This window comes from Gavia stellata, chromosome 6 (genome assembly GCF_030936135.1).
Source record: "Gavia stellata isolate bGavSte3 chromosome 6, bGavSte3.hap2, whole genome shotgun sequence".
NCBI lineage: Eukaryota > Metazoa > Chordata > Aves > Gaviiformes > Gaviidae > Gavia > Gavia stellata.
The window spans coordinates 1836849-1854686 of NC_082599.1; the positions used below are offsets into that span (position 1 = coordinate 1836849).

At 47.3% G+C, this 17838-nt stretch overlaps 1 protein-coding gene across 1 annotated transcript in view; it reads right to left on the reverse strand.

Annotated features, from left to right (window-relative positions):
* PTH1R (parathyroid hormone 1 receptor) overlaps window positions 1-17838 on the reverse strand; it is a 120035-nt gene that overhangs the window by 45304 nt on the left and 56893 nt on the right. Inside the window, exon 2 of the mRNA XM_009809043.2 lies at window positions 10190-10295. Within this exon, the coding sequence (XP_009807345.1) occupies window positions 10190-10295 (106 nt within the window). The remainder of the gene's footprint in view (window positions 1-10189; window positions 10296-17838) is intronic.

A 17838-nucleotide genomic window follows, 5' to 3' on the forward strand; every position in this document is an offset into this window, starting at 1 on the left:
CTTGGCCCATAAACCTTTGCAGGTAGAGGCCAGCTGTTGGTATTTCCTATCTCTTGCTAGCTCTAATTCAGGCAGAACTGGCAAGTAGCCATCTATGAAGAGCTGCAAGCCCTTGCCAGTCATCACCTGTGTTCAGTTTTGGGTCCCCCACTACAAGAAGGACATTGAGGTGCTGGAGCGTGTCCAGAGAAGGGCGACGAAGTTGGTGAGGGTTCTGGAGCACAAGCCTTATGAGGAGCAGTTGAGAGAGCTGGGGTTGTTCAGTCTGGAGAAGAGAAGGCTGAGGGGAGACCTTATCACGCTCTACAACTACCTGAAAGGAGGTTGTAGAGGTGGGTGTTGGTCTCTTCTTGCAAGCGACAGGACAAGAGGGCCACAAGTTGTGCCAGGGGAGGTTTAGATTGAATATTAGGAAAAAATTCCTCACAGAAAGGGTTGTCACGCACTGGAACAGGCTGCCCAGGGAGGTGGCTGAGTCACCATCCCTGGAGGTATTTAAAGGCCATGTGGATGAGCTGCTTAGGGACAGTGGTGGACTTAGCAGGGTTAGGTTTATGGTTGGACTTGATGATCTTAAAGGTCTTTTCCAACCTAAATGATTCTATGATCACAGTGTGCTAACTTGAATGGTAGCTGTGGTAGATGGGTTGGGTGGGAAATGACACCTCTCTGTAGGGTTTCAGAGCTCTTTTGACCCATCCCAGAACCACAGATGGTAATGAGAAAACCCAGGCTTGACGAAGACTCACTGATTACATCTATACTAGTCAATACAACAGACCATAGCCCATTTTCAGGCCCTTCAAGACCAGCATGGCTCATATCCATGAATCTGAACTCCCCCTGATGCATGCCCCAGAAGAACAGTTTTGTCTGCGCTGCCACCTTGGAAGGTCTCCTTGTCCATGCTGGCCCCCAGATGGTGTCCACTGGGGCAGGGACAGCTGTCCCAGGCCAAAACTGTGCTGGGAGCATGCTAACAAGGGATGGTTTGGTTGTTTGCAGGACAGATTTTGACCCAATGTTCTGGCCCTGCATTGTTGAGCCACAAGGACTGAGAACAGAAACAGGGAGAAGATAGAAAGAGTAGGAGAAGGTCTGGGTTTATAGAGGTCTGGGGTGTTTAGGGCAAATCCTAAGTGCCCTGGATGCCATTGTCTCCCTTAACATCTAAGGCACCTGAGGCTATTCACAAACTCTGAGGAGACCCTGGCAGGCTGGATGATCAGGGGATGGTGCTTGAGCCTCTGGGAGAGAAAACCAGGAGCAAAGCCTGGGCTTCTGCAAGCCCAGAGAGAGCCTGAGCTTGGGAATAGGTCCTTTAGGGACAATGAAGCCATAAACTCAGATGCACAACCCACACACCTTAGGTAAATACACATGGCTTTTCAACTAAAAATAACCCCTTTCCCTAGCAAATAGGTTTATTTATTAAAAAAACAAGCCATTTTGAGGCAAGCTGCAACACCTAGGACTCTGAGAAAGGATTGCTGATAGCCTTTGCTAATAACAGGTTTGTTTAAAATCTCTCTTCCCCCACAAAATGTCCCATCTCCTTTTCCAAACCAGGGAAAGACAGGCTTTTAATTCATAGGTGAAGAAAAAAAAAAAAAAAAAATCAGGTCTGATGGCTTATGGCTGGGAATTTCACTTCATCCCCTTCCAGGTTTAACTTTGGGGTGGCATCAGGCTGCCCACCATGGCTGAAATGTAATATTTGTGTACGTAGAAGAGAAATTTTAGGGTTTCCTGTTCTTTCCGAAAGGCTTTCATCTAGAGACTAAATTTAAAGAAAAAAGGGTGAGGAAAAAAGAGAGAAAAGAAGAAAGGAAGCCAAATGCTTGTGGGGACAGGTTTTTGGTTTTTCTTTTTTTTTTTTTTAATAATTTGGGTCTCCATCCCTCAGTGCCTTAGCCAAAAGTGGCAGATGACGCACATATCCTGAGACAAGCCTGTGTGGAAGCACGCCGGACTGGCTCAGCCCTGTCTCCCCATGGCACAGGTCCATGTGGGGCTGTGCCCATGTCACCCCACGGATCAGAGTCCGTGGCAGGTTCTCAGGTTCAGAGATACACCTGGGAGGTGGCCAGGGGACAGATGACACTGTCTATGTGATCTGTCCTTGGAGGACGGGAGGAGGCTTACTCTCCGCTAGCTAGCATAAAACCAAAAGTTAACATTTTTAGAGGGGAAAAAAAGGATTTTGGAGTTTTTACACATAAACAGTGGTTCATTATTGCTGAAGAAAGTTTAGAATTTTATCAATTTTTTTACCTTTTTGTTTGCTAGGACTTTCCTTTGGACTATCAGCCCTGCTAGCAATCACACATGTAACAGCCACGTGTTCCCACTCTCCAGAAACGCTTGGCACGTCTATTGTTCACCCTGATGCTCCTTAGTCCCTAATTCAACTCTTGAAATGCGGCTTAGACGCAGATCTAATTAAATCGCATCTGGTTTATTTCAACTGAACAAGGTATTGCTGAACAGTGGTAGCAGATAACGTATTTGAATACTCTACTTGACAGCTAATTGCCTGATCTTTCAGGGCACGGGCCAGGAATCAGATGAAAGTGAAAACCAAGACAGACAGTGAACATCCCTTCCAGCCTCTGGAAGTCTCCTTCCAATGAACATCTCCTTCTGGTCTCTACAAGATGGGTGGACACCACTACTCTATACTCCCATCACCTCTTTCCTTTTTTCACAACATGCAGTTCAAGTGTTAGGCCTACTATACTGGTTTTTATGGATATTTTTAGCAGCTGGAGCTACATTAAGATCAGCCCTTTGGCACAACGATGAAGCCAGTGTTGGCCAGGAGTGTGAGGGTGCAGGCTGGTTGGGAGAACAACGTAACCACTCACCGGCCACTTTGATAGGAGCTGCTCTGGAAACTGCTGCCTTTTGGCACTGCGCCGTGAGGCACATGGCACTTGCTAATAATCATGCAGGCTGAAGAAAAGAAAACTGTGGATTTAATAAAACTGAGACAGTAAAAACCAGCAAAGGGAAAAGGACAATACTAAGTGGAATGGATGGGAGAGCAAGGTCATCCTGCTTCCAGAGGACGGTGGAGCATGATTTGAGGTATTTATCTCTTCTGGGCTGGCTGCTTCCTGGGGAAGAGCTCATGAAGTCCATGAACAGGCTGGATCATTTTCCACTGAAAGAGCCAGTTCTGGTGCGTGTCTCCATGCCAAATCCAAGCCTGTGCTGGAAGAATGATGGACAGAAACCTGCTCCTCAAAATCTCATTTCCCCTCTTGGGGGCAAGCAGTGGTACTGGACTCACAGGTCCCTCCCATAGTGTGTCTTCTTCACTTGTGTTAATCCATGCAGCCATTTCCAGCCTGTGATTGCCAAGTAAATGCATTAGGAGTGGGTAGCTGCAGGGTGAGAGAGGGAACAGCAGTTATCAGCCCAAAATCAAGGTTCGGTCCTGATCCAGGCCACCTCTCGTCTCTTAAGACCCACGGATGTCTCTGAAATTCAGATTTTTCCCTTTTTAAAGTATTGGTTAAATGAACATCAGAGGGGAAAAAAAGTAAGTTGCAGTGCTGAACTGTGGGAGAATTCAATGAATCTGTGACAAATCAATGCCCTCACTAAACCGAATGGGAATCTGCCAGTTTATACCAGGAAAAGAACTGGCCCGTGAAATGCACTCAGCGATGAGACTGGCAAAAGAGGAGGAGAACCCAGGTACCCATTGCATTGCAGGAAATTTCAAATGTGTTTTCCTCATTTCAAAACAAAACCGGAGGCTTTAAAGCGAGAGAGATGACGAGAGTTTTGAGTTTCAGTCAAGTGGGATTTGTCCAAAGATTTTCATCAGTTTCTGTCCACCTGGATTTGAATCTTTGTAGCCTCACCTTGAATTCCAGGACAAAAGGAAATGTGGTTTGTGGCTTGTGTCCTGGCTGAAGGGTAAGGAGATGAGAATCCAAATCTTGGCTCTGCCACAGACTCTCCTTTGAGATCGGAGGCGAGGCGTTGAATAACCCTGTGCGTCAGCTCCCAAGAATGAGGACAGCAGCCCTACCAAACTTTCATGCCAGCTTACGTGATATTTCTTTCTATCAAAAAAATAATTAAAAAAAATAATCAAGGTGTCCCAAATTCCCTCTGCTTCCGAAAACACAGACCATTAACTATTATGGAGTGGAATAAATCACAACACTGGGCTGCAATCGTACCCAGGCAGAGGCAGGATCCAAGCAGCCCTCTGCCAGGTGGTATCTGGCAACTTCTGATGAACAGGGACAGGCATGGGTCAAGGGCGATCGCAGGACAGGATCTGACCGCACTAAGCGGATGCATACACCCCTTGATGTGAAGTGGGGCTGGATGGGAGCAAGGAGAGAAGGCAATGAGGGATAAGTCAGCTTGGGTTTTCAAAACCTCAGATGTTCAGCAGGTAATGCTCAATGCAGTACTGCTTGCACCAACAGCTTTCTTTCCTGGCACTGCTCCTTTCCCTGTGATGGCTTTCTTGTTTATGTGGCTGCGTGACAAACCAGCTCAGGAAGCTGATCCAGCTGAAAACCAAACCTCCTCCAAAAAAGGCTCTTTCTCAGGTCAATCAGTTGTGCCACTGGTCCTGCCCATACCTGTATGCTAAAGGGAATCTGAAATAGCAAATGAAGTCATGCTTTTTGGTGATAAGAAAACTGGCCTCTGTGTAGACACACAGGTCCTTAGCACCTCTGTCACCATAACTGAGTTCTGCTTGGCCCTTGTTAGCCAAGCTGTCTCATCACGGATATAGGCTTATGCTGAAGTCACTCCTTCCCTTTGCCACACAGATGCCCTGTAGGACCAGTTCAAGACATGACATGCAGATAGGAGTCCATGGGACTCCACCTTCTCCTTGTCTGAGAGAAGAGTCATTGCTGCTGCCTCCTCACACCTTCTATCTGGCTGCCTCTGAGCTGGCAGAAAACCAGTGCTTCATTCAGTCTGGTTCAAATCCAGGTATGAACTTGAAGTGTTGATGAGAGCAGGCTTGCAGGAAGAGGTCCTCAGAAGGCTGCTTGGAGAAGTGCACACCCCTATTTCTCATGGCTTAGAGAGCCACGAGAGAGAAGTATCCCTGCGTGCCCATAGCAATGGATGCTTCTCTCAAAGTCCTCTTCTGGCTCCATCCACAAGCCGTAACATTGAACATTGAGGGCTGCAGGATGAAACCCCAGAGCAGAGATGTGAAAGCCGGACCTCAGGCTGCACAGCTGTCTTCACTTGTTGCAGAGCTTGCGTAAGTATCCAGTGTAAAGCAGCTCTAAAACAGCCATGGGGTCAAAGGCCTCTTTTCCTACGACCTCTGTGGTTAAGAGTTTCCCTGGAGAGATGGGACTCCCAAGTCCAAAGCCACTCCTTATTGACTCGGGCCAGAGATTTTAAGCAGGAACTTTCTCCTTTCCCAAACATCCTACACCACTGGGCTGTCTGCAGGGTTGTCCCACAGTTAGAGTTGCTCCATGCTGAAGGCTGCTACAATGGTCCCAGATGGATACTGGCTCTACAAGTAGATCATGAGGTTGGGCAGCTGAGATCCAGCTCTTGCACCAGTGCTTTTTGGTACTTCCAAACATAGTGAAGCAGAACTAATGGAAGAGATTTCAATCTCCTTTTTCACCCTTGACACACTAGACAGTACTGCATTGTTTCTGGGAAGTGATAACATAGATTTAGATTCCTTCAAGCAGAGCTGAATGGGAATCTTTTCCCTCACCACAAACAACTATGTAAGAAAGGCTGAAGATGTCTCATCCTTTGATGACTTTATGATGTGCTTTCCTTATGATCTCCCCAAAACTGCTGCCTCATTGTTGCCTTGTCCTTTTTCCTTCTTTGGAATGACAAGCCAAGCACAGATTTGAACATGCAAGATAACTGGTAACAACATTAAAAAAAAGAAGAAAAAGAGAGAGACAACACACAAAGCTCCTTTTCTTTTCCAATGTAAAACACAGATGAATTACCCAGACCTCCCCTTCGCTCCTTGTCCAGCTCTGTACCTGCTGCATTGTAGTTGGGCACTCACCGATCTCTGATAACTGATCCTTGAAGTCTACAGGGAGGAACAATCCCCCCAAGGAGCCTCAATGCTGTTGGCTTGCGATCCTAAATCCCCTGGGCAGGACTAATCATAGAAATGTTTGTTGGAAGGGACCTCTGAACATCTCTTGTCCAACCTTCAGCCTTCAAAACCAGCATGAGGTCAGGTCAGTCACAGCTTTGTCCAGCCAACTCTTGAAAACCTCTGAAGATGGAGATCCCACCACATGTTCAGGTAAGCTATCTTAGTGCTAGGCTACTCTCCTAAGGATCACATCATCATCGTCAGTAACCATATCACACTGCAGCATGTTAAGTGATCCATCTAAATCAGCAATCCTAGGTTTAATCTGTGATCAACATCTGGAGACAGGTGGGAGGCAGATGTCACCCCAAAAGATGCTCTTCTCTGTCCACCAACTCTAGAAGGAGCTCGGATGTTCAAGGTCATCAGTAATCCACCTCTGTCACATTCAACAATGTGACAACCTTGGCTCAAATTCATAATGGCCCCAATGACCATGACTTCTGCTTTATGGGTGACTCCTTCAGCTGAAGTTCACTGTGCCACTGTCACTCACATTAGGTGAAACCGCACTCTCTCACCCCCTTTTGCGAGGCAGATCGTTTGACCTTGAAGTCCTCCAGGATGCCATGGAGTAGCTCTGCTTTATTACAGACAGAGGGGGCAGATTGTGCAAACTTCCCAGGGTCTCATGTATGATTCTTACGGCCATTTATCAACCCCATGGGGACAGTTTTGCCTATTTAGAAGACTTTCAGAAACTAAATGTAACACAGGTAGATTGAACCAGGAGTGTATGCTGCCACCTTGCATTGCATACCTTGAGCTTGGGCTGATTTTTTTTTCTTTTTGTGGTCACTTTCATTGTTGTTGGGTTTTTTTTTTTTTGTTTTGTTTTCTTGGGTTTGGGGTTTTTTTAAAATTTTTAAGGGGCTAGACTGTGCGTGCCTGTTCCCTTTTGCCCTTTGAATACCAGCCAGATCAATAAATCATTTCGGGCGATGGGGTGCACTTCTCCCTATGATCTGCAAACATACTTCTCAGCAGGGCCTGCCCCACCTCTAATATAAAATAAGTCTGTTCTACACTGGCAGAAGCAGCCTTCTGAGTGGGATCTATACATCACACTGCTGAAAAGAAAAATAAAATCCAGGGGCAGGGGTTAGGTCTCCAGCCTTGCTTTCAGGAGGCACTGGGAGCTGTCAAGATAGGAAGGAGCATGGCTGGCTGCCATGGGGGAGATCTTGCAAAGGGACAAGGTCCTTTGTGTATCTGACATGGGGACCATTGGTCTACATTGCCAGCAGGTAGACTCGGTGTAGACATAGTGGCACATCAACGCCATGGGCTGCCGTTATTATCAAACAGAGTGTCAAATGGATCTGGACGCAGCTCTCTGCCTGCCTGCAGAGTCACTTGTTTTCCTTCCAGGAAAGGCTAAGTCTTGCAGAGCCAAAATACAAATGCATCGTGAGGGACAACTCTGTCCTACACCACTAAAAATCCAAAGACGAGACAAATAGGGGACCTGGCAGAGTGGTAACTCAACCCAAGTCCTCCACGGCAGTTAGAAGAGTCCTCCTGCCACCCAAGTGGATGCTCCTCAGAAATATTCTGAGTGATATCACAGGAGACTGCCTGAAGGCTTGAGGTGGCCACCCAGGATTTATTTTGCTCCAAGTCACAACCACTTTGCCCCCATAAATACTGTCTGCAAGTGGGGGCTCGCGCATCTTAATCGTGAAGACCATGTTGCTCTTCCCAGGCTTTTTCTTTTGGGTCTGTAGTGAGGGAAGAGGCAATGGGATAAGGTCCTCCATCTGGCTGAGAAGGGCACAGATCCATATGTCCTTGGGTGATTAGCACAAACAGAAACCAGACCCCAGTTTCCGTATCATCAAAGGAGGAAAGGACTGGACCTAACCACTTTTCACCCTGGGCTCTGAAGCCTTTAGGCAAAAACTAAGCTTCTAAGCCTTAGCCAAGCAATTCATTGCATTAAAGCTACCACAGTGCAGATTACAACCTTTTGTTCTGTCACCCCTCATCCCACAAGAGGATCTAAAACTATCCATCTCCTTTGACTCCTGCAGCATGAAGGGGCAGACACACTGCAAAATGGAGATTGAGTTAGTCTGTTCACAAATACCCCGTAACATTATCATTTCGTGTGTCCAAGGGCATCTGTAGTCTAAAAATCGTGGATGGCAGCTCTTCTGCAAAGCAAGAAGATCTTTTCCAAATTGCAAAATCCTTTGTCTGTGACCACTGACTCTTTAGACCACCTCAGAGATGGTCTAGCAACTCGCTGCCTTGTTCATGAAGTGCTAGAGTGAATTTCTGGGGTGTTAGGGAGGCACTGTCACTGGAGGTTCTTTCACAACAACTTAAGAAAAGGTTTCTTGGGAAATGTTAAGTCAGAATTCATTCTGCCTTTGGATTAGTGGACCTCTTGCAGATTAATTTGATCTAACTACCTATTGCTAATGATTACCTTGAGTCTTTAAAGCCTTGAATATACTGCTGTGAGTACTGACATCAAGATCATTCCTCCTCTTGGCTGTACTATTTGGGATTGGACAGAGATTTGCTATAGAGGATGGAGCAGTGAGCCTGAGTTTTATTGCCTGAGCAGCTCAGAAGAGCTTTTTCCAAAGCCAGGACTTGACATATTTAGACAGATATCTAAATGACGATGTATTAGATTTCTTTATGTTCCAGTCAATGGCAGAGCTAATGCCAGTCTCAGTCGCAGAACCAGGTCTCAAAACAGGACCAAAGGCACGTTTGCAAAGCCCTGTGATTTGATTCCTTTGCTCTACCAAACTGACCATGGTAAAGAGCCCAAAGTCTGTTTGTCAATCATACACATCTCCCCAGCCCTACCAACACTTCTGCTGACAATTAAGGAGAGATCAACACTAAATGCTGACAGTCTCATAGAGAAGAGTTAGAAAAAAGGGGTGGGAGAGCAAGACCAGCTGGTTGATATCACCAGATCCCAAGGTAGGCAGGTGGTCTATAGAACAACAGAGGGAAATGCCTTTGCACATATGTTTTTTAATTAGGTGTTAATTGGGCATTGGGTGAACAGGACAAAGAAGCAACAGAGGATGTGGCTTGAGGTTTTGGCTGATGTAAAGCTGGAGGCCTGGAATAAAATGAAAGCTGGGCTTTCATGGCCCCTTGCTGTCATTTCCAACAGGAGAGGGACACCAGGTGGACAGGCAACTCTGCTCTAAAATCACAGCTGGCTTTGGGGTCCTTTCCCTCTGCTGGTGATGCCTCCAGGTAGTCCCACAGTGCTGGCTGTGGGGAGAGAGATCTCTGAGACGTGGCAGTGAAGGTGGGAAGAATTCTGGCTTGTCCCCTTCTCTGAGGCAATAGAGGCAGATGGGACAGGACGCCCACCCAGGACTAGCTGGGTGGGTGCAGGGTGCCTCAGCATACAGCCCCAGTGCCAATAATTAGCACATGTGAAATTGATGAAAGAAACCAATGGGGGATGATTACTTTGCCACCCACATGAGAGAGCTTTCTCCCTTCCTTCTCCCTCCAGCCCTACATCTGGTAGTGATTTTGCAGCCCAAAATAGAAAGGAAGTGGAAGAAAGAGGCTTAGATGAGCTTGGGACAATTTGAAGAGAATATAGAGAATGCCAGAGGGAAACAGAGAAGGGGTGTTGGAAAGAAGCTTTGTTTCCCATACCACTCGTGTCTTGCTGCAAAAGATCTTGGGAGAACTGATGGTTGACGCTATCTCCCATGCTTTGCCTGGTAATGCTATCTCCCATCCACTGCCTGGGCTTTGGGTATAGTGATAAGGGCGGTAAGCCCAAGACCATGACTCTTGCATCCTCCTGACCCCTTGGCATCTGGAGCTCTGGAGCAGGAGGAAGAGGCTGTGACAACTTTGCTCTCCAACACCTTGTGCTGAAAGATCTTCCCCATAGCCTAACCTGAAAAACCAATATATTGGGCCTTCTTCAGCTGCCTCCCTCACGTGCACTGAGCTCTGCCTATGGGGCTGAGGGGAAGGGCTGGGGTTGAGCAGAGAGGGGCCCAGCCCCAGCCATGCAGTCTGGGTCACTGTGGGAACACTCACCATGCACCTTGGGCACCTTGGCTTTCAGGTGTCGTTCGCACTTAGCCTTGGCTTTTAGCAATAGGAAGATCTGCTCCTCTTTGGTGATGACATCATCAGCATCCACCTGCAGCGATGGGGAGAAATGAGGTTAAACCTCAGCATGTGAAAAGCAGCAGGACACAAACTTCCTAGATAATGGAGGTGATCTGAATGCAAAATGTCCTTTGCATCAGCAGTTTCCTCCACCAGCAATTAGCGACCCAAGCAACACCGCTTACAAGATGCCACGTGGAATCATCTGCCCACACGGCAAAGGGAGCGCACACTGCAATTGCTCGCATCATACACATACATGCACACACAGGAAGGTAGCAATTTCTGGGGTGCCATGCCCCAGCTTGTAGGGATGAGGCTACTATCCAAGAGGAAAAAAAAAACTTAGTAAATAATGTTGTACCAAGAACTCCTCTCCTTTTATGAATTGCAACCTGTCATCATCAGTGCAGTGCTATTTCCACCTCTGCATGCAGGCCTTCAGCCAAAAACTGAAGGCTCAGGGAAAAGAGTCCAGGAGCATCACCCTGGGAAGATTAGATTTCTCCTCCTGTAAAGTCTCTGGAGGTCAAGGGACAAGAAGAGGGGGGACAGGGAGGGTGCTTTGCCCAGAGCCTGTTTTAGCCTCCTCTGTTTGCTGCTTGCTGATATGTGGTGATACTCAGCCCTCAAAGGCACTTGCTGGTCATAGAAAAATATCTTGCTTCAGTTGGCAAGTTCCCATCAGGCATGGCTGGCCTCGGGAAGCTGGGGGTACAACGGTGTGGAAGGCTTGTTCTACGAATGCTTTGGTTGTTATAGCATACAGAGCTTTGATCTAATGCAATACAGCTGCTTTAATTTGCTGCTGTGCCTCTTGGGTACTTAGCTTGTGTGTCCTGCTCCAACATCCAGTCCCACTGCCAGATAAAGTCTGAGATTAGGAAGGACTTTCTCCCAGGTCAGTTTGGCAGGAATGGATGGGAATTTCACTGTACCCATCCCAGCTACAGCGGGATGATACTGCCTTTATTCTTTCCTGCTCTTTTCCCCTAGAAGAACAGTATATATAACCTTCTCCTACATTCATTTTCTGCCCTAGATTTGAATGGGTGATACAGATCGTACCTTGTAGGTGCTTTGTGATTTGCAGCATAGAAGGAGGTGAGGAAAGTTGTGGACTATGTCCATCTACTGGCAAGCCTCCCTTGCAGGCTCTGACCTGCAGGATCTGACCACCCTTGTGAAATCTTTGAGGTTTGGTTCCATCCTTCGTACTCTGTCAGTCATGGCAGAAGAGTCTCTGGGAGGGTTCCTCACCCACAATATCACCCCAAAGCTGGTTCAAACCACAGAGGAGCCACGTGTAACGCGTTATAGGGCTCGTGAATTAAGGATGTTGGTAAGGCACTACTAGCCTGAGAGAATTAAGTGATGTAGTAAGTTGGGATAAATCACTGCTCTTCTCATTGCCTCTGTTTCCCTAATATTTGTCTGTCTTGATTAATCAGACTATAAATGCAATGAGAGCAGATGTTGCCTCTCTCTGGATTTGTACAGAACTTGGCACTCACTCACTCGTAAAAGCATAATGTAAGCAAGAAGGGCTGCAGAACTGTTTTATACAAAGCAACATTTATTTTTTTTTTACTTATATTGACTGTGCTGGTGAGGCTGGCCACTGTAAATCTGCAATGCAAAACCTAGGGTAGCGCTCCACATCCTGATGGATGGAGCAGACCTAAACCTCAATGCATAATACAGGCAGGCAAAGGAAAGAATACAAAACCTTGTGAAGCCAGTAGTGATCTGCAGATGAGAAGGAAACCCCTGGATAGGTTGTAGAGCCTGCCCATGGAGGTGGCTGCTCATTCCAATCCTCCCAAAGCACATACTGCAGGGGGGTTATGACATTTCGTCGTACTCCCCAAAACCACTGCTATTCAGAATTAAGGTTCCTTCACTCATTTTATGTTAATTCATTTTGGAAAGCAAGAAAGATAAACCAGCTGAAGGCCAATCAGTTCTCAAGCAAGACTTACTACAAATGACATAATGAGGGTTAATGAAATCCAGCTTAGAAGTAAACTCAGATTATTTTTCCTAGTGCGCTCCTATGGAGAGGAACGGTGGATGTTTGAGTAGCTGGTGTGGTAATGGACATGCAGATGGATAGTTAGATCTGATAAGGGGATTCTGAGTAAAACAGAAGTTAGTTTTTCATGTCCTTGGAAAAAATCCACACTAAAAGTCCTTCAGAAGTGGGAGTTGTTTTCAAAACCGCGCTAACGTTAATGCAAAACAAAGCCATCCCTTTTCCAGATGTTTGGCCTGTCCACATTTAAGGCAACATCCCCCATTTCAACTCTTTCATTGGAAACATAAAACCTCTGGGTCAAATCCTGCTCTCATTTATATCTGCACAAACCCTGCATAATTCCACCAAAGCTGGAGGAGTTAGTCTGGATTTATAGTGGCCAGAGTAGACTCTGACCTCAGGCATTTCAAATGATTCATCCCTTACATGCTTAGTCCTCAGGCTCCTTTGGCTGTGGTCTGAGAGTAGGGCAGCTCCCAGCCAGAGGGACGTATGGTCTCCAGGCCAGGCACAGAAAATAAATTTTACTTCCCAGAAAGGGAGATAAGTCACCGAGCGCTACGCCCAGAGCTGGGCAGAACGGCTGGGGCAGAGCTCTGAACTCAGCCCAGGTTTTCAGCTTTCCTGATCCCTGGTTACTGGTCTTAAATTTCCAAAACCTGCCAGACCCTTAAAAAAAATCATTAGCAGTTGCAAATGCCAACTTTTTGGAATCTGAATATCCCTAGGCAGCGAAATAAGTGGCTTCATTTTCAGAAGTGCTGAGGTATGGGCTGCAGGAGTTCCTAACAGGTGGGAGCTAATGCTGGTGAAGCAGCCACTGCTTTGGAGCAGATTTGGATCCCTTGTGTTGGGAAAGAGATGGGGCTGGAGGTACTGGTACGAGAGTTGTCTGTAAGATACTGGGTGGTGCAGAGAAAGGGGGCTAAATCATCACAATTTTGCAGCATTTGAGACCTGGGAGGCACCAGATGAAGAGAACAAGGTCTAAAAGAAACAGGGCAACGCAAGTAAGCAATCACATCAGCGGATTCAAAATAGGAGTAGACAAATTAATAAAGGACAAATCCATCAGTAGCTGTTAAACACTGCAGCCTGGATGCAAATTTCTGATGCAGGAAGGTCTTAAACTGCTGATCACCAAAAGCTGGAAGGTGACAGCCATAAGACCTGTCTCTTTCTCTAACCATCCTAAACTGGCAGCTCCTGGGGATGGTCTGTTAGGACAGAAGATTGACTGAATAAGGCTATTTTGACACATATCTATAGGCCCTCCATTCTTCTAAGGCTACAGAAACCTTGTGCCCTGCTGAGCATCCAGGAATATCCGTATACATTCAGGGTATGGTCCAGTTTGACATGCTCAACACAATCTACGCTAGGTATTCTCTGCACCTGCTGTTCAGGACCATGAAAAAGTATACAAGATGTGCTAGAAGCGCTTCACCCAAGTGAGCACTGCAGGCACAACTCAGCAAGATTTGCATATTCAACATTTCCCTCATCTTCTACCAAGAACCTCTGCTATTAGCCCCCATTTGCAGCCCAACACCTCTCACCCTCTCATTCTGCAGTCATTAGCCAACAGAAAGGAACAAACATCATACATGCTTGCCAACATAATACCTGCCTTACTGGCCAACTGGGGACATCCAAGATGAGATTTACCAATTTGAGGTATTCACCCAGAGTTCCCTTTATAGTCTCTGAGTATTTAGATAAACAGATCAGCTGAAATTCATTCCATCCTCAAATCACCACCTAAAATAAATCAGATCAGCTGTGGGGTTTTTTTTTTATTCCCTTTTTTTTTCCTTTGGGCAGCTGGTGACTGCAGTAATTGGTCATGTTAGCAGCACTGAGATCTGTGGAGTTTAGGAGCAGAGCTTTTGCTGGTGTGAGCTCTGGGGGCAAAAGCAGCATATGAGGGAAGTCAGAAATAGTGTCACAGACAGGTACATCTCCCAAATCCAACTATTTGGAAGTATGATGTCATCGTGCCCCTGCAGAACTTAATTGCTCCAAAAGAGCTGACAGCTTTTCGTGAGCCCTCCCTAACGTGCTTCAGCATAAATTCCTGTGCTGAGCTTACTTGGCATCAAATTGATCCAAGCTTGAGGGGTGCAGACAGGCTGGGTGCTACACAGGTAGGTGCAGAGGGACAGCTTTGCCCTTCGCTCCTGCTGTTACAGACCTAGGTGCAGCTAGAAGGGATGGGGGGCTGCTCCCAGTTTTGCAATCAAAACCCGCCTGCTACTCTTTCCTAATGTTTATCACCTCTCGGCTTCTCAGCACTCTTTTTTTGCCAGAAAAAACCTGAAGTTCCTTGTGGGGAAAAGATCTAGGAATGTGGTTGTTGTTTTTTTTCCTCCCCCTTGTTCAGAGAAAGCAGAAATGCCGAGCAGGAGGCTGGCCAAGCAGGGAAGGGTGAAATGACAATGCTATCCAGAGGCTGTTAAATCAGTTTTGGTTCAGCTTTTTTTTCCCCTTGCCCCCAGAGGAGGCCATGGGGTAATTATGATAATGTTTTCTGGTATTTCCATTCCATTGGCTGATCTCCCAGCCACTAAAGTAAACCCCAAATCTCAACGGGGAGGTCATATTCATCCTTGTTTATGGGACTCATTTTCAGAAATAACACTATCCTTTTTGTGAAACTTCCCTGGCAGCAGCTCAAAAAATAGCTAAAGGCAAACAGATTCCTTGGTCAGGGTTGAGAGCATCACAGCCGCTCGACGGGCCCAAGGCAAGGGACTGCTGGTGATCACCATCTTGGACCGCAGTAGACCAGGTAATCGCTGGTGTGGAGCAGAAAGGGGGTGCAGGCAGGAGGGGGGCTCAGGAGAAAGAAGAGAAATGTGAAAATGAAAGCATCAGTGCTGGTGATATGGAGGGAAAAGGGAGGTGGGTCCCAAGGGTGTGGGAACAGGGTGGGACATAGGTGGAGATGGCCGTGCAGGTCGCACCCCAAACTGGCCCTGCTGATTTTGGTGATCACCTCTGGAAGGGTGATCATAGTCTTTTTGTGAGGAGTGAACCTGATGGACTGGGGGTGGGGACACAGGGACCAACAGTTAGTCAGCTTTGGGGAGCATGACAAAACTTTTCTAAGGTTTATGCTTTAACAGAGCCTTAGGCGAGCTGGGCAAAGGGTCTAACTGAAACACCAAACCAAGCAATATAAGGTAGTAAACCAAGTCCTTCTTCTGCGTCAGAGACTGCAATTGAGCTGAGGGCATGAGTGGGAAAGAAAGGAAATTAGAGTTTCATTCCAGCCTTGTTGATGGAGCATCCCCTCTCCTAAATTCTGTAAGGGTCAAGATAGCTGTTAGAATTAGGAGATTAATCTAACCAGGTCTAATCTAACATCAGACCTGCAGCTGCCACGGGTGAGCATACCTCTACTGATACCAGAGCATCAGGCTGGGCTGATACAATGCGGTATTGATGGCAGGCATGCAGACAAGGGTGGCACAACTAAATAATGCCACAGAGTAGGGATTCAGCTGCCTTTGGCAGAAGGTGATGTAGCCTTTACCATGGGCTGAGCCAAAACTTGGGTCAGTCAGGAGCTCGTGGTGATGGGGAATTGCTCAGAAGCAGGGTGGGGGTGGTTGGGAACACAAGGTGTTGCATGAGGTTGGTCAGTAGTGGGGTGGCAACATGCGATGGTGTAGAATTGAGATCCTGACCCCTGTTTTATATAAATGGAATTGCCTCCTTTCAGCTGAGAGAGGATGGATTCTCTCCATTAGTTTGTGATTGGGTTTAGATATCTAGTTTGTCTTCTTTGTTTTCCTACGCTTCCGCAAGCGAGCGCTTGTACAAGCCCTGCATCTCCTGGCCACCGGGCCCTGATGGTTTACTCAGGTCCAGATGAACCCTGGCAAGTATGGAAGGCCCAGGGATTCGTATGTGCTGTCTTGGACAAGATGTACCCTGAGCAATCTCTGTTACTGGGTCTGCTGCCAGTCCTATAGCAAAGAAGTATCTGCCAAGCTGCAATTCAACTGGTGATTAACCGTGCCCCGTGTCTGGCTATATTTCACAGAAGAAATACAGGTATGCTTGCTATTTGCTGGATTTGCATGCTGGCTTTTGCAGTCACTCAGGGCACACATCCCCTGGAAAGCAAAACTCCTTGCAGGGCTCAGAGGGAGATCGTGACCCCACCACTTGACTCTGGAAGCTGGCACTTCAGGCAAAATACATCCCTCACCCCTTAAAAGCTGCTTGGGACTTGTGCTTGGACTGTGAGGGTCTGGCACTTCATATTTCAGTGACGGCTTATAGCATTTCCCTCGTGGAGAGACAGAGCGGAGTAAATACAGATAAATAGTGTTTATTCTCTGCTAATTTGGGCAATGCTGGATTTGCCCACTGCCCAAATAATCTAATTCCCTTTCTTAATTTCCTGCTACCTCCGTGCTTCTTACCCTCTGCCTCCCTGAACGTTATCAGTGCCTTGGCATAAAAACCATACAAACCCAACAACAAAATTTGTTGCAAAGAGGAGCTAACTGTGGCAGGGGGAGAGCAGGGAGTGGTATTTCTTCTGATTGTTCTTGATTTAATTTAACTGAATAGGCATTATTTCCAACATTAGGGGAAAAAAAGATGTGGTTTGAAACCTATTTCCTTTCAGGTTAATGCTGGAAAGATTTAAAAATAAATAAAGCCGAAGTGCCAGTTGGCCCAGCCAGAGATACGGTAGCGAAAGCAGCAGAGGCACTATCCACTGCCAGCAGCTAATCGCAAAAAGCAATGGAGCTGTGGTTTGCTCAGGACACCGGAGTGGTGAAGAGGATGGGGGGAGGAAGGTCGTTTCGTAGCAGGAGACCCTGGACTCATGGACGGGCCAGGTCCAGGCGGGAGAAAGCAGATTTGAAGCCCCCTCCGCTGCTGGGTCTGCAGCTCGTGTGGGCTGCTGCAGCGGGACGGAGGTCTCTGCCCCTCGGCCGGCTGCAGATGCTTTGCTCAGCGCGTGCCAGCGGCGGGGGGTACGGCAGCAGCAAAGCGTAAGTCTCGGGGGGGGCTCAGCATCAGATTTACCCACCTGTCGTGGGACCAGACGTGAGCGTAGCAAGAGCTCCTGTTCTTATCCCTGAGCTCCGCTGTGCCCCGTGACGGACAAGCGCCCATCTCCCTCTCTCCCTCTGCCAAATATCACCCACAGTGATGCAATGACGGCAGGAATTCAGATTTGAGAGCACAGGCAGGGGGGTGCTGAGCTGAGCTCTCTGCATTGCTGTCCTGCCACATCAAGCAATGCCTGTGTCTGTCCCTCACCCCATCCCACTTCCAGAGGATGGGAATCAACCTCATGAGACGTCTTACTCCTTTTAAAGGCTGAGCTTATAAACACCAGAATGGGACAATCAAATCAAGAGGGAGGGTGAAAGGAGGAGGAGACCCACAAGGCACCCAGATGAAGAAGAGGGTGGATGAAAAGGAGTTGATGGGAAGGAGAAGGAAAAGCTGGTTGGATCCTGATGAAATAGGACTCTGGCCACAAACTGGGGAAGCTCTGAGAGGT